The sequence below is a fragment of the Oncorhynchus kisutch genome, linkage group LG10 (genome assembly GCF_002021735.2).
Source record: "Oncorhynchus kisutch isolate 150728-3 linkage group LG10, Okis_V2, whole genome shotgun sequence".
Taxonomy (NCBI): domain Eukaryota; kingdom Metazoa; phylum Chordata; class Actinopteri; order Salmoniformes; family Salmonidae; genus Oncorhynchus; species Oncorhynchus kisutch.
Window position 1 is genome coordinate 61,686,028 of NC_034183.2, and position 11,136 is coordinate 61,697,163.

The window sequence follows — 11,136 nt, forward strand, 5'->3', positions numbered from 1 at the left end:
GACAGGCAAGGAGTCGAGGAATCGATTATTTTGGAGTCGACTATCCACCACTACCCAGTTCTCTCCGTGGTTCTATCTAGTCCCTGTGCATTTAATTTCAATAACCTGTATCATCATATTTTTTGTTTACTGTAAAGGGGACTAGTACATATTCCAATCTACAAAACAGCGCCTTTGGTTGTGGTTATTAAACGAGTCAATATAGTTAGTGTTGATAACGGTCAATTATTTTTTGACGTGTACATTTTATTTAGATAGAAAAATGCATGTAAACAGAGCTCAATTGCTTTCATTATTATTGTCAATGACTACTATCAACAATGATGCCTCATGATCTTATTTTACTACATGTAATAATGCTGTTCTATAATAATTTGTACACCCATCCCCCACGTCGATATACTTCGAAAGGACCTACTCGCGAAGGGTGAATTTCAATGTAAGTCAGATTCAGGTGTTTTATTTATAATACTTCGTCGTTTGTTTGGGAAGGAACGGTAGTCAGGACAGACATAATTCGTCTGTCTCTCTGCAGACAGTGGCGGCAGACTGAAATTAATACGTTTCTGGTAAATGTATCTAGTTAACTAGAGCCGGGGTACGGGATGCGGGTTGGATCAATCATCTGAAATATATATATTTTTTATTTTACTCTTGCCGCATCTCTAAAGTCAGCAAAACAATGTAATTCACACCATACATTTTGTTAAGACCGCATATTCGGCTAGCAGAGACCATACCATTAGCTAACGTTGGCCAACTGTCTGGCAGTGTAACAGTTTATTCGCATTTATTATGTAGGAAACAATGTTTGAAATGTAGCCCATCACATGGGTGAATGGTTTCTGACCTCAAACAAATATAGCGTGCTACTATGTTGTAAACAGCGCGAACGGAGGTTGTTTTGCTGCTAGCTAGCTTTCTAGTCAAGCTATGCACCACATTAGGTGCCTCGCGCTCTGCAATACTGTAGATCTCTGCGAGTTTTGACCGATAAGGAGTTACTATTATCTTTGGTGGGGGAAATGTTTGGCGTGATCAAACTTGGAGTGTGTGTCGCAGCTGGATGCTGGGGCGAGCGGGGAATGGCGTCCTAGATTTATCAGGATACATATACTTGGATTACGGAGGACGAATGGAAGGAAAAACAGAGGAAGGTGAGTTTGAATTGGCCAACAGTGGAGGAAAAGGGAGATGGTTTGTTGAAGAATGGTAGAAAGTGTGATCTGTACCCTGGATCGAAGACCGGAGAAATGAAAGTGAATGAGGGCGAAGTATTGGAGGTGGTAGGTGTGGTGAAGTTCTCGGAGCTCGAGGATTACACGGAGGTTTAGGATAAAGATTAGTCTGTGACCGTAGGAGTGAAATTACGGAAAAAGTGGACCCTTGCCCTTTGGCTGATCCATTTGTGGTTTCAGGGTGGGTGACAATGGAGTTGGGTGGTGTGGAATCGGTGAAGGTAACCCGAAGTGGTCTTGTGATTGTTTGTGTTTCTGTGTTGGGTCAGATGAAGCTGACGCTTCGCGTCAAACGTCAGGATCTGTGAGTTGTTTTGCTCTCAAGTATAGAGCGCCATTAAAATGAGTGAGGTAGGTATCGGGGTAGGGGTGAAAGTGGACAATCTGAAGCCAGGGGAAGATTCCCGGTGTTTGTGATGCTCTTCGTTTGGTGCGACGCAGACTGTGTGGCTTGAGTGGAGAAACAGAGGAGTCGTTGTGTTTTTTTTAATGTTGAGGCTTAGCCCGGCAAAGTGATGTTATATCGGTTATCCCTCCCTGTACGAGCTTTTGTATCGAATACATTACGATGTTAACGTTACAGGTGTCATGCTAATTGGGCATGTGGCAGCAGTATAGGAGGGGGGTTCCTAGGTGTGCAGAAGGGCATGAGACAAAGGTATGTGTAGCGTTGGTGAATTTTGGTTGAGAGAATGCCAAGTGTGCAAAGCTGTCAAGGCAAAGGGTGGCTACTTTGAAGATTCTCAAATTTTGGGGAATATTCAGAGGTGGATACTTTCCGTGGGAATTAACGGGAACGGGAATATGCTAAATTAATACCATTTAAATGTAGATGTTTTTTGCATTGGATATATTTACCATATCATATGGAGACAGAAACATAAACCTTTTACCTTATCATAAGTAAACATAATTTAAAATGTTAAAATCCTTCCAATAGAATAATAATAATTTAAAAAATTATGAGACACGGTAGTGATGACACCATAGGCCTTGTTGATCATTGCACCAGACAGAATGCTCTTGGCAGCATACTTGGGGTCCAACATGTACACTGCGGCGTGTATGGGCTTCAGGCAGAAGTTTTTATGCTTTTTGATGCATTTCAGAACTGCAGTTTCCTCTGCTTGCAGCAGGGCAGGGTAGTATGGATTTCTTCTCTTACATCTGCAAGCAGAGTGTGAACATCAGACAGGATGGCATTGTCACCCTCAATCCTGCTATATGTTTCAGGCTGCTTTCCACTCTCCCAAAATACATCATCCAGGAGGATCCTCTTGATGGGGCTGTCCATATCGGCAGACTGTGATATGGCCATTTCTTGGAGAGACTCCTTCCCCTCCAGGAGACTGTCAAACATGATGACAACACCACCCCAACGGGTGTTGCTGGGCAGCTTCAATGTGGTGCTCTTATTCTTCTCACTTTGCTTGGTGAGATAGATTGCTGCTTTAACTTGATGACCCATCACATATCTAACCATTTCCTTGGCTCTCTTGTAGAGTTTATCCATTGTTTTCAGTGCCATGATGTCCTTGAGGAGCAGATTCAATGCATGAGCAGCACAGCCAATGGGTGTGATGTGAGGGTAGGACTCCTCCACTTTAGACCAAGCAGCCTTCATGTTCGCAGCATTGTCTGTCACCAGTGCAAATAAATACCTTCTGTGGTCCAAGGTCATTGATGACCGCTAATCTGCAATGTAGAGACTGGTGTGTCTGTTGTCCTTTGTGTCTGTGCTCTTGTAGAATATTGGTTGAGGGGTGGAGATGATGTAGTTAATTATTCCTTGGCCACGAACATTCAACCACCCATCAGGAGATGATTGCAATGCACTCTGCTTTTTCTATGCTTTGCTTTGCTTGATCTTGACTTGAACTCTGTTGAACTCTGCATCCAGCAAATTAGTAGATAAAGCATGTCTGGTTGGAGGGGTGTATGCTGGGCGAAGAACATTCAGAAATCTTTTCCAATACACATTGCCTTTGAGCATCAGAGGTGAACCAGTTGCATACACAGCTCGAGCAAGACATTCATCAGCATTTCTCTGACTACGTTCCCCCATTGAGTAAAAAAAAAATTCTGATTCCAGGAGGACCATGAGCTGTTGCTATTGATGAGGTGTCTGATTCATAATATTCACCTCAAATAGAAGTAGAGGGACTTTTGTCAGAGGTTGCTTGTTGTGAGCGCTGAGGTAACTTTATGCACTTGGCCAGATGATTCTATATCTTTTTTTTGCATTTTTCACATATGATTTGGCACAGTATTTGCAAATGTACACACCTTTTCCTTCTGCGTTAGCTGCAGTGAAATGTCTCCACACATCAGATAATGCCCGTGACATTTTCCTGTAAAGATCAGAAAAAAATTAGTAAAAAAAACCAAATACAATTCCATGTACAGATAAATAGTTAAGCAGTTAGATTAAACAACTCCTTTTGTAAGATAAATGTTTTAAAATGAAACATGTATGGAAACAGGTGAATTAACACTCCTCAGTTAGCAGGCTCAAGCAAGCTAAAACTAACTAGCAGAAATTGTTAACAAGTTAGAAATGATTTAAACACACTTTACTGTAGGCTACTATTTATTAGTTAGCCAAAAAAATATTAATCCCACCCAATATTGTGATCAAAACTTACCAGAAAGCATGTAGTTTTTGGCTCAGACAGTGTAGTAGTGTGGGCTGAATAGCATCTCATTATTGTGCAAGATCTTGAGAATCAGCTGTACATGTGATGGAAGAATGCACTGTGCATGCAGAGGGTTGCAATTCCATTTAATTGGGGATAGTTTAACCAAAATATGCCACAAGACCTAGAATTGCCATGTGTCCCTGAACAGACAGTTAACCCACTGTTCCTAGGCCGTCATTGAAAATAAGAATTTGTTCTTAACGGACTTGCCTAGTTAAATTTAGGTAAAAATACAAAAAAGGTTCACTGTTTTAAGCAAAATTCCCCAAATTCCAGGCCTTAATTAACTTCCCAGGGATTTTGGGGGGAGATTTACCGAAAGTTCCCAGCCCTTTGCAACCCTAGATACAGCCAACTAATGTGATATTGTCAAAACGATACAATATATCTTCAACAATATCCCGATTTGTAACGGTATCAATTCCCCCATCACTAGTACACAGTCAATTTTACTCCCCACTGCTGGGTTGGTTTGTTGTAAATAGTGGTCAGTATTTATCTGTCATTTGTCCTCTGCAGAGTGGATCTTGGTGCTGTCACATTCTCGGACTCACCTGAGAAATGTCCACCCCGGACCCCCCCATGGGAGGGACGCCTCGGCCGGGCCCCTCTCCTGGACCGGGGCCTTCCCCAGGAGCCATGATAGGACCCAGCCCAGGTCCCCCAGCCTCTGGGCACTCCCACCCACAACAGGGGCCCTCAGTATATCCTCAGGAGAATATGCATCAGATGCACAAAGTAAGACAGAAAATGGGCATATCCTTAAATGTAATGTATGTTAAATGTCTGCTTTGGTCTGTGGTACCATTTTATGAGACTTTTTTTTGCATTAATCTATTCTTCCTTTAATGTACATAAGAAATGTATGTGCTATCTAAGTAGAACATGCTTATGTTAATGTATTAATGTTTGTTGTGTTCTCCCAGGCTATGGAAGGCATGCATGAGAAGGGCATGTCTGATGACCCTCGCTATGGACCGATGAAGAGCATGGGCATGAGACCAGGTGGAGGCCACATTGGAATGGGACCCCCTCCTAGCCCCATGGACCAACATTTCCAAGGTACCATACCATGGGGTACTGATTTGATTGCATAGAGGAAACATTGACTCTGTTATTGAAGGAGCTTTACACAAAAGGTCAACTTATTAGCTTTCCATATGCTCTAAATATGGTGCTTATGATTTTAGAGTTAAGCACAATTGTTTTTAAAGCCAATTACCTGAGAAGAGAATGCTAACTCGTGTAGACGCGTGTGCACTTGTATTGTGAACTCAACCAGCTAGTTTCTCCTCTTTCAGTTCTGTCTTTTGTTGGGTAGCGTGAGCAGCAGACGCTCAGATGAGGGGGAGGGGGGGGGGGGGGGGGCGGCGGCATGAGGCTTCCCCTTTCAGACAATGCTGTCTGCTATAAAATTACTGTCACCAACGAGAGAGGGACAGAGGGGCTGTTGAAATACTGTAACACAGGAGAGGGTGTTTTTCTGTTGACTCTTCTACCCTGTATTGACTGGTGACAAATAAAATTGTATTTGTCACATGTGCCGAATACAACAAGTGTAGACCTTGCAGTGAAATGCTTACTTACAAGCCCTTAACCAACAATGCAGTTTTAGGAAAATACCTTTTTTTTTAAAAGTAAGAGATAAGATGAACAAATAATAAAGAGCAGCAGTAAATAACAATAGCAGGGCTATGTACAGTGGGTACCGGTACAGAGTCAATGTGCGGGGGTGTTGAGGTAATTCCGGTAATATGTACAGAGCGCGAGGCTCAGCCATAATGTGTGCATGTCTGTTAGAGACTGATTTGTAAAGTGTTTGTATCGCCAGTCCAGCTCATAATCATAATACCAGTCTGGATTTGTTTAACATTTCTCCTGGTCTGTTAGCATCCATTTCGCCACCATTTTCGATGTATCTAGCCATTTATTTTAGTCATTCAAATCAGTTTCCCACTGTTCTCAGTTAAAGGGACAGTCATGCCCTACCATTCCCAGGGAAGATGACTTTTCTCACCTGTGCTGTTGTCTCTCCTCCCCAGGCTACCCCTCTCCACTGGGTGGTTCTGAGCACTCTCCCAGCCCCGTGCCAGCCAACGGCCCTCCACCCTGCCCCATGATGCCCTCTGGCCCAGGTGTCCCCATGGAGGGCGGTGACCCCCAGGCCATGGCCCAGCAGAACCTCGGTGGTGTCCTGAGTGGTGGTTCTGTGCCAGGTGGGGTTGGGCCAGGTGGACCCACCCCCTTCAACCAAAACCAGCTGCACCAGCTCAGGGCCCAGATCGTGGCCTACAAGATGCTGGACCGCAGGCAGCCCCTGCCAGACCACCTGCAAATGGCCGTGCAGGGCAAGAGGCCCATGCCAGGGATGCAGCAGCAGCCTGGGATGCCCAACATGCCCCCTTCCTCTGGGCCTGGACAGCCACCAGCAAACTACAACAGACCTCAAGGTGAGTGGGGTGGACACATGCAAGTTTATGCTACACAGCCTGTCAATGAGTTTTGCAACCCTATGAATGACACACAAATGCGCATAATTACAGTCAATCACGCACATGCTGTTAATCTCAAACAAAGAAAATAAATAATTTAAATGCTTAACACTTGGTGGTGAAACTGGTTCAGGCACCATTTTCTACGTTAACTAGACTTCCGTAGGCATGAATGCCCAGGCAGTGTCTGATCATTTCTAATGTCATCTTGCAGGAATGGTAGGCCCAAACATGCCTCCTTCAGGATCCTCAGGTGTTCCCCCTGGTATGCAGGGCCAGCCCACCAATGGACCCCCTAAACAATGGCCCGAAGGTGAGCCTCAGCTTGACCCCTGGGCAGTGATTCACCTGTGTGGAGAGGGCACTAGTCTGTAGTGTTTTTAGTCCATGTTCTTCTCTTTCCTGTGCTGATAGTTTCACCAGACCTATCACAACGGTAGGCCGTCATTGATAACTGATTTGTCTAGTTAAATAAAATTTAAACAAGGAATACACACATATTAAACAGATAATAATTGCACCAAAACACTGTAAAATCAATGGTAGAACTAATCATTATTTCAATGCCATATGTTCTAGGGCCCATGGTGAATGCTGCTGCTCCATCCAGTGCCCCCCAGAAGCTGATTCCCCCTCAGCCCACTCGGAGACCCTCCCCTGCTCCCCCCTCCGTGCCCCCTGCTGCCTTCCCGGTCATGCCCCCCCAGACCCAGTCCCCCGGGCAGCCCCCCCAGCCCCCACCCATGGTGCTACACCAGAAACAGAACCGCATCACGCCCATCCAGAAGCCCCGTGGCCTGGACCCAGTGGAGATCCTCCAGGAGAGAGAGTACAGGCTGCAGGCTCGAGTGCTGAGGAGCGTAGCGAGTAAAAATCGTCTGTCCTCCGTTGCAACACTCACTACCGAGTTTCAAACTGCCTCTGGAAGCAACGTCAGCACAAGAACTGTTCGTCGGGAGCTTCATGAAATGGGTTTCCATGGCCGAGCAGACGCACACAAGCCTAAGATCACCATGCGCAATGCCAAGCGTCGACTGGAGTGGTGTAAAGCTCGCCGCCATTGGACTCTGGAGCAGTGGAAACGCGTTCTCTGGAGTGATGAATCACGCTTCACCATCTGGCAGTCCGACGGACGAATCTGGCTTTGGCGGATGCCAGGAGAAAGCTTCCTGACCGACTGCATAGTGCCAACTGTAAAGTTTGGTGGAGGAGGAATAATGGTCTGGGGATGTTTTTCATGGTTCGGGTTAGGCCCCTTAGTTCCAGTGAAGGGAAATCTTAACGCTACAGCGTACAATGACATTCTAGACGATTCTGTGCTTCCAACTTTGTGGCAACAGTTTGGGGAAGGCCCTTTCCTGTTTCAGCATGACAATAGCCCAATGCACAAAGTGAGGTCCATACAGAAATGGTTTACCGAGATCGGTGTGGAAGAACTTGACTGGCCTGCACAGAGCCCTGACCTCAATCCCATCGAACACCTTTGGGATGAATTGGAACGCAGACTGCGAGCCAGGCCTAATCGCCCAACATCAGTGCCCGATCTAACTAATGCTCTTATGGCTGAATGGAAGCAAGTCCCCGCAGCAATGTTCCAACATCTAGTGGAAAGCCTTCCCAGAAGAGTAGAGGCTGTTATAGCAGCAAAGGGGGGACCAACTCCACATTAATGTCCATTAATTTTGGAATGATATGTTCAAAAAGCAGTGTCCCCATACATGTGTCCACATACCTTTGATCATGTAGTGTACACAATTGTTTTGTGCAGGGAGTGTTGGATAAGCTCAAATGTTGCAAATTGATTGTGGCTTCTATCAGTGTAAATATCTGCATCATTTCCAATCCCACATATATTTTTTGGCTGTTTATTTACAGTACCAGTCAAAGGTTTAGACACACCTACTCATTCCAGAGTTTCTTTATTTTTACTATTTTCTACATTGTAGAATAATAGAATAGACTTCAAAACTATGAAATAACACATATGGAATCATGTAGTAACCAAAAAAGTGTTAAACAAATCAAAATATATTTTATATTTGAGATTCGTCAAAAGTAGCCACCCGTTGCCTTGATGACAGCTTTTCACACTCTTGGCATTCTCTCAACCAGCTTCATGAGGAAGTCACCTGAAATGCATTTCAATTAACAGGTGTGCCTTGATAAAGTTAATTTGTGGAATTTATTTCCTTAATGCGCTTGAACCAATCAGTTGTATTGTGACAAGGACGGGGTGGTATACAGAAGATACCCGAGTAAAATACCAAGTCCATATTATGGTAAGAACAGCTCAAATAAGCAAAGAGAAACAATAGACCATATTTACTTTAAGACACAAAGGAAAATGTCAAGAACTTTAAACGTTTCTTTAAGTGCAGTCGCAAAAACCATCAAGCGCTATGATGAAACTGGCTCTCATGAGGACCGCCACAGGAAAGGAAGACCCAGAGTTACCTCTGATGCAGAAGATAAGTTCATTACAGTTACCAGCCTCAAAAATCGGCAATTAACTGCACCTCAGTTTGTAGCCCAAATAAATGCTTCACAGAGTTCAAGTAACAGACATCTCAACATCAACTGTTCAGAGGAGACTGCGTGAATCAGGCATTCATGTTCAAACTGCTGCAAAGAAACCACTACTAAAGGACACCAGCTTGGGCCAAGAAACACAAGCAATGAACATTAGACCTTGGACATCTGTCCTTTGGTCTGATGAGTCCAAATGTGAAATTTTTGGCTCCAACTGCCATGTCTTTGTGAGACGCAGAGTAGGTGAACAGATGATCTCTGCATGTGTGGTTCCCACTGTGAAGCATGGAGGAGGAAGTGTGATGGTGTGGGGGTGCTTTGCTGTTGACACTGATTTATTTAGAATTCAAGGCACACTTAACTAGCATGGCTACGACAGCATTCTTCAGCGATACGCCATCCCATCTGGTTTCCGCTCAGTGGGACTATCATTTGTTTTTCAACAGGACAATGAATCGACACACCTTCAGGCTGTGTAAGGCCTATTTGACCAAGAAGGAGAGTGATGGAGTGCTGCATCAGATAACCTGGTCTCCACAATCACCTGACCTCAAACCAATTGAGATGGTTTGGGATTTGTTGGACCGCAGAGTGAAGAAAAGAAGCCAACAAGAGTTCAGCATATGTGGGAACTCCTTCAAGACTGTTGGAAAAGTATTCCAGGTGACTACCTCATGACGCTGGTTGAGAGAATGCCAAGGAGAATGCCAAGAGTGTGTAAAGCTGTCATCAAGGCAAAGGGTGGCAACTTTGAAAAATATAACATATTTTGATTTGCTTAACACTTATTTTTGGTTACTACATGATTTCATGTGTTATTTCATAGTTTTGATGTCTTAACTATTATTCTACAATGTATAGAATAGTAAAAATAAAGAAGAACCCTTGAATAACTAGGTGTGTCCCCAAACTTTTGACAGATTTTTATATATATATATATATATGTATGTATGTGTGTTTTATTTTCCCATAACACTGCCACCCCTCCCCTAATTGGATTAAACTAATGGGCAACAACACTTAGGCTTCTACTTCCAGCTTATACATACTGTACATTTTATGGACACAGTACATTTGACTTTAGTTATCTTGTTTTTTGTTATTTTTTGGTACCACCCTTCAGCTCCTCTCAACCCCTCCCATCCATCTCTGAACACCATTCAGTTTTGATGTCTATTTGCCATATATTTTTCAGCTGTAATGTGATGTTTCACAAAAGTTTGTAACCTTTCTATTGTCTTATTTTCTACAGATTGTAAATTAAATATAAACAATTTTTCTAAGAGTATTATATTATTGATTGATTGACTGACTTTTCAAATCACCAGCAGTGCTACTTGCAGAGTGAAATTCAGGTAAATTTCGTAGTTTTTCTATGGAGCCAGATAGCTGACAAAAGGTTGAACGTACATATCGTTAAGATCGTAAGAAAATTCATATGTAAATTGTTAGGATCGTAAGAAAAGCCATGTGTGAAACAAAAAATGTAAACGTGAAATTGAATCTGTGAACATACAAACACCACGTTACGGTTACGGACTAACATTTTAGGCTTGAACAAATCTTGTGTTGCAATTCTGACGTACAATAATACCTTTCAGAGTTTTGGCAGTTTCGTCTCACCAACAAACAAAACGTACACCAAACGGCCTGTGTGGAGTGCTACACGAACAACCATAACACAATGTAAAAACAAATGGAAACCGGAAAGTTATCCTGCACGTTTTCTAGTAAAAAGTCTCTATTACTCCCCAGTTGAGTTTACTTAACATTTAGGTAGCTAATGTAATGGATTTCTTTGCCCTCGCAGGTCTAGATAGCACTAGCTGTATTATGCCTACAACAGTGAAGTTTCAGTCAGCTAGGTGTATCTACAGCATGGGCATATCTCTGGGTTATGTGGACATTCCCATGCATGCACTTAATAAAAATATGACTAATTAGTACTGCACCATCCCATTCTCTGTCTGCAATCATAACCAGTAGTATATATACCAGAAATAATGAAACAGATGTTTGGTGAATCTATGAATTATGTATGACCACTGGAGACTTTGACACTCAAAATATTTTTTCTATAATATTTTGACATTTATTTAATCACTCAATCTTGCCAAAGCATATTCTGTAGGAGGGGTTAATATGAATTTAAAATAATTTGACATGATTTATATGAAT

The 11,136-nt window shown here is 43.1% G+C and overlaps 1 protein-coding gene across 1 annotated transcript; it reads left to right on the forward strand.

Annotated features, from left to right (window-relative positions):
• Positions 1-328: 328 nt before the first annotated feature.
• LOC109891994 (transcription activator BRG1-like) lies at positions 329-7,394 on the forward strand (the record flags this gene model as incomplete). The annotated part of the gene is made up of 6 exons (XM_031834560.1): positions 329-1,157; positions 4,457-4,675; positions 4,864-4,999; positions 5,980-6,387; positions 6,644-6,742; positions 7,009-7,394. Coding segments are annotated over exons 2-6 (1,206 nt in total), but the record flags the coding sequence as incomplete, so codon positions are not given.
• Positions 7,395-11,136: the final 3,742 nt, after the last annotated feature.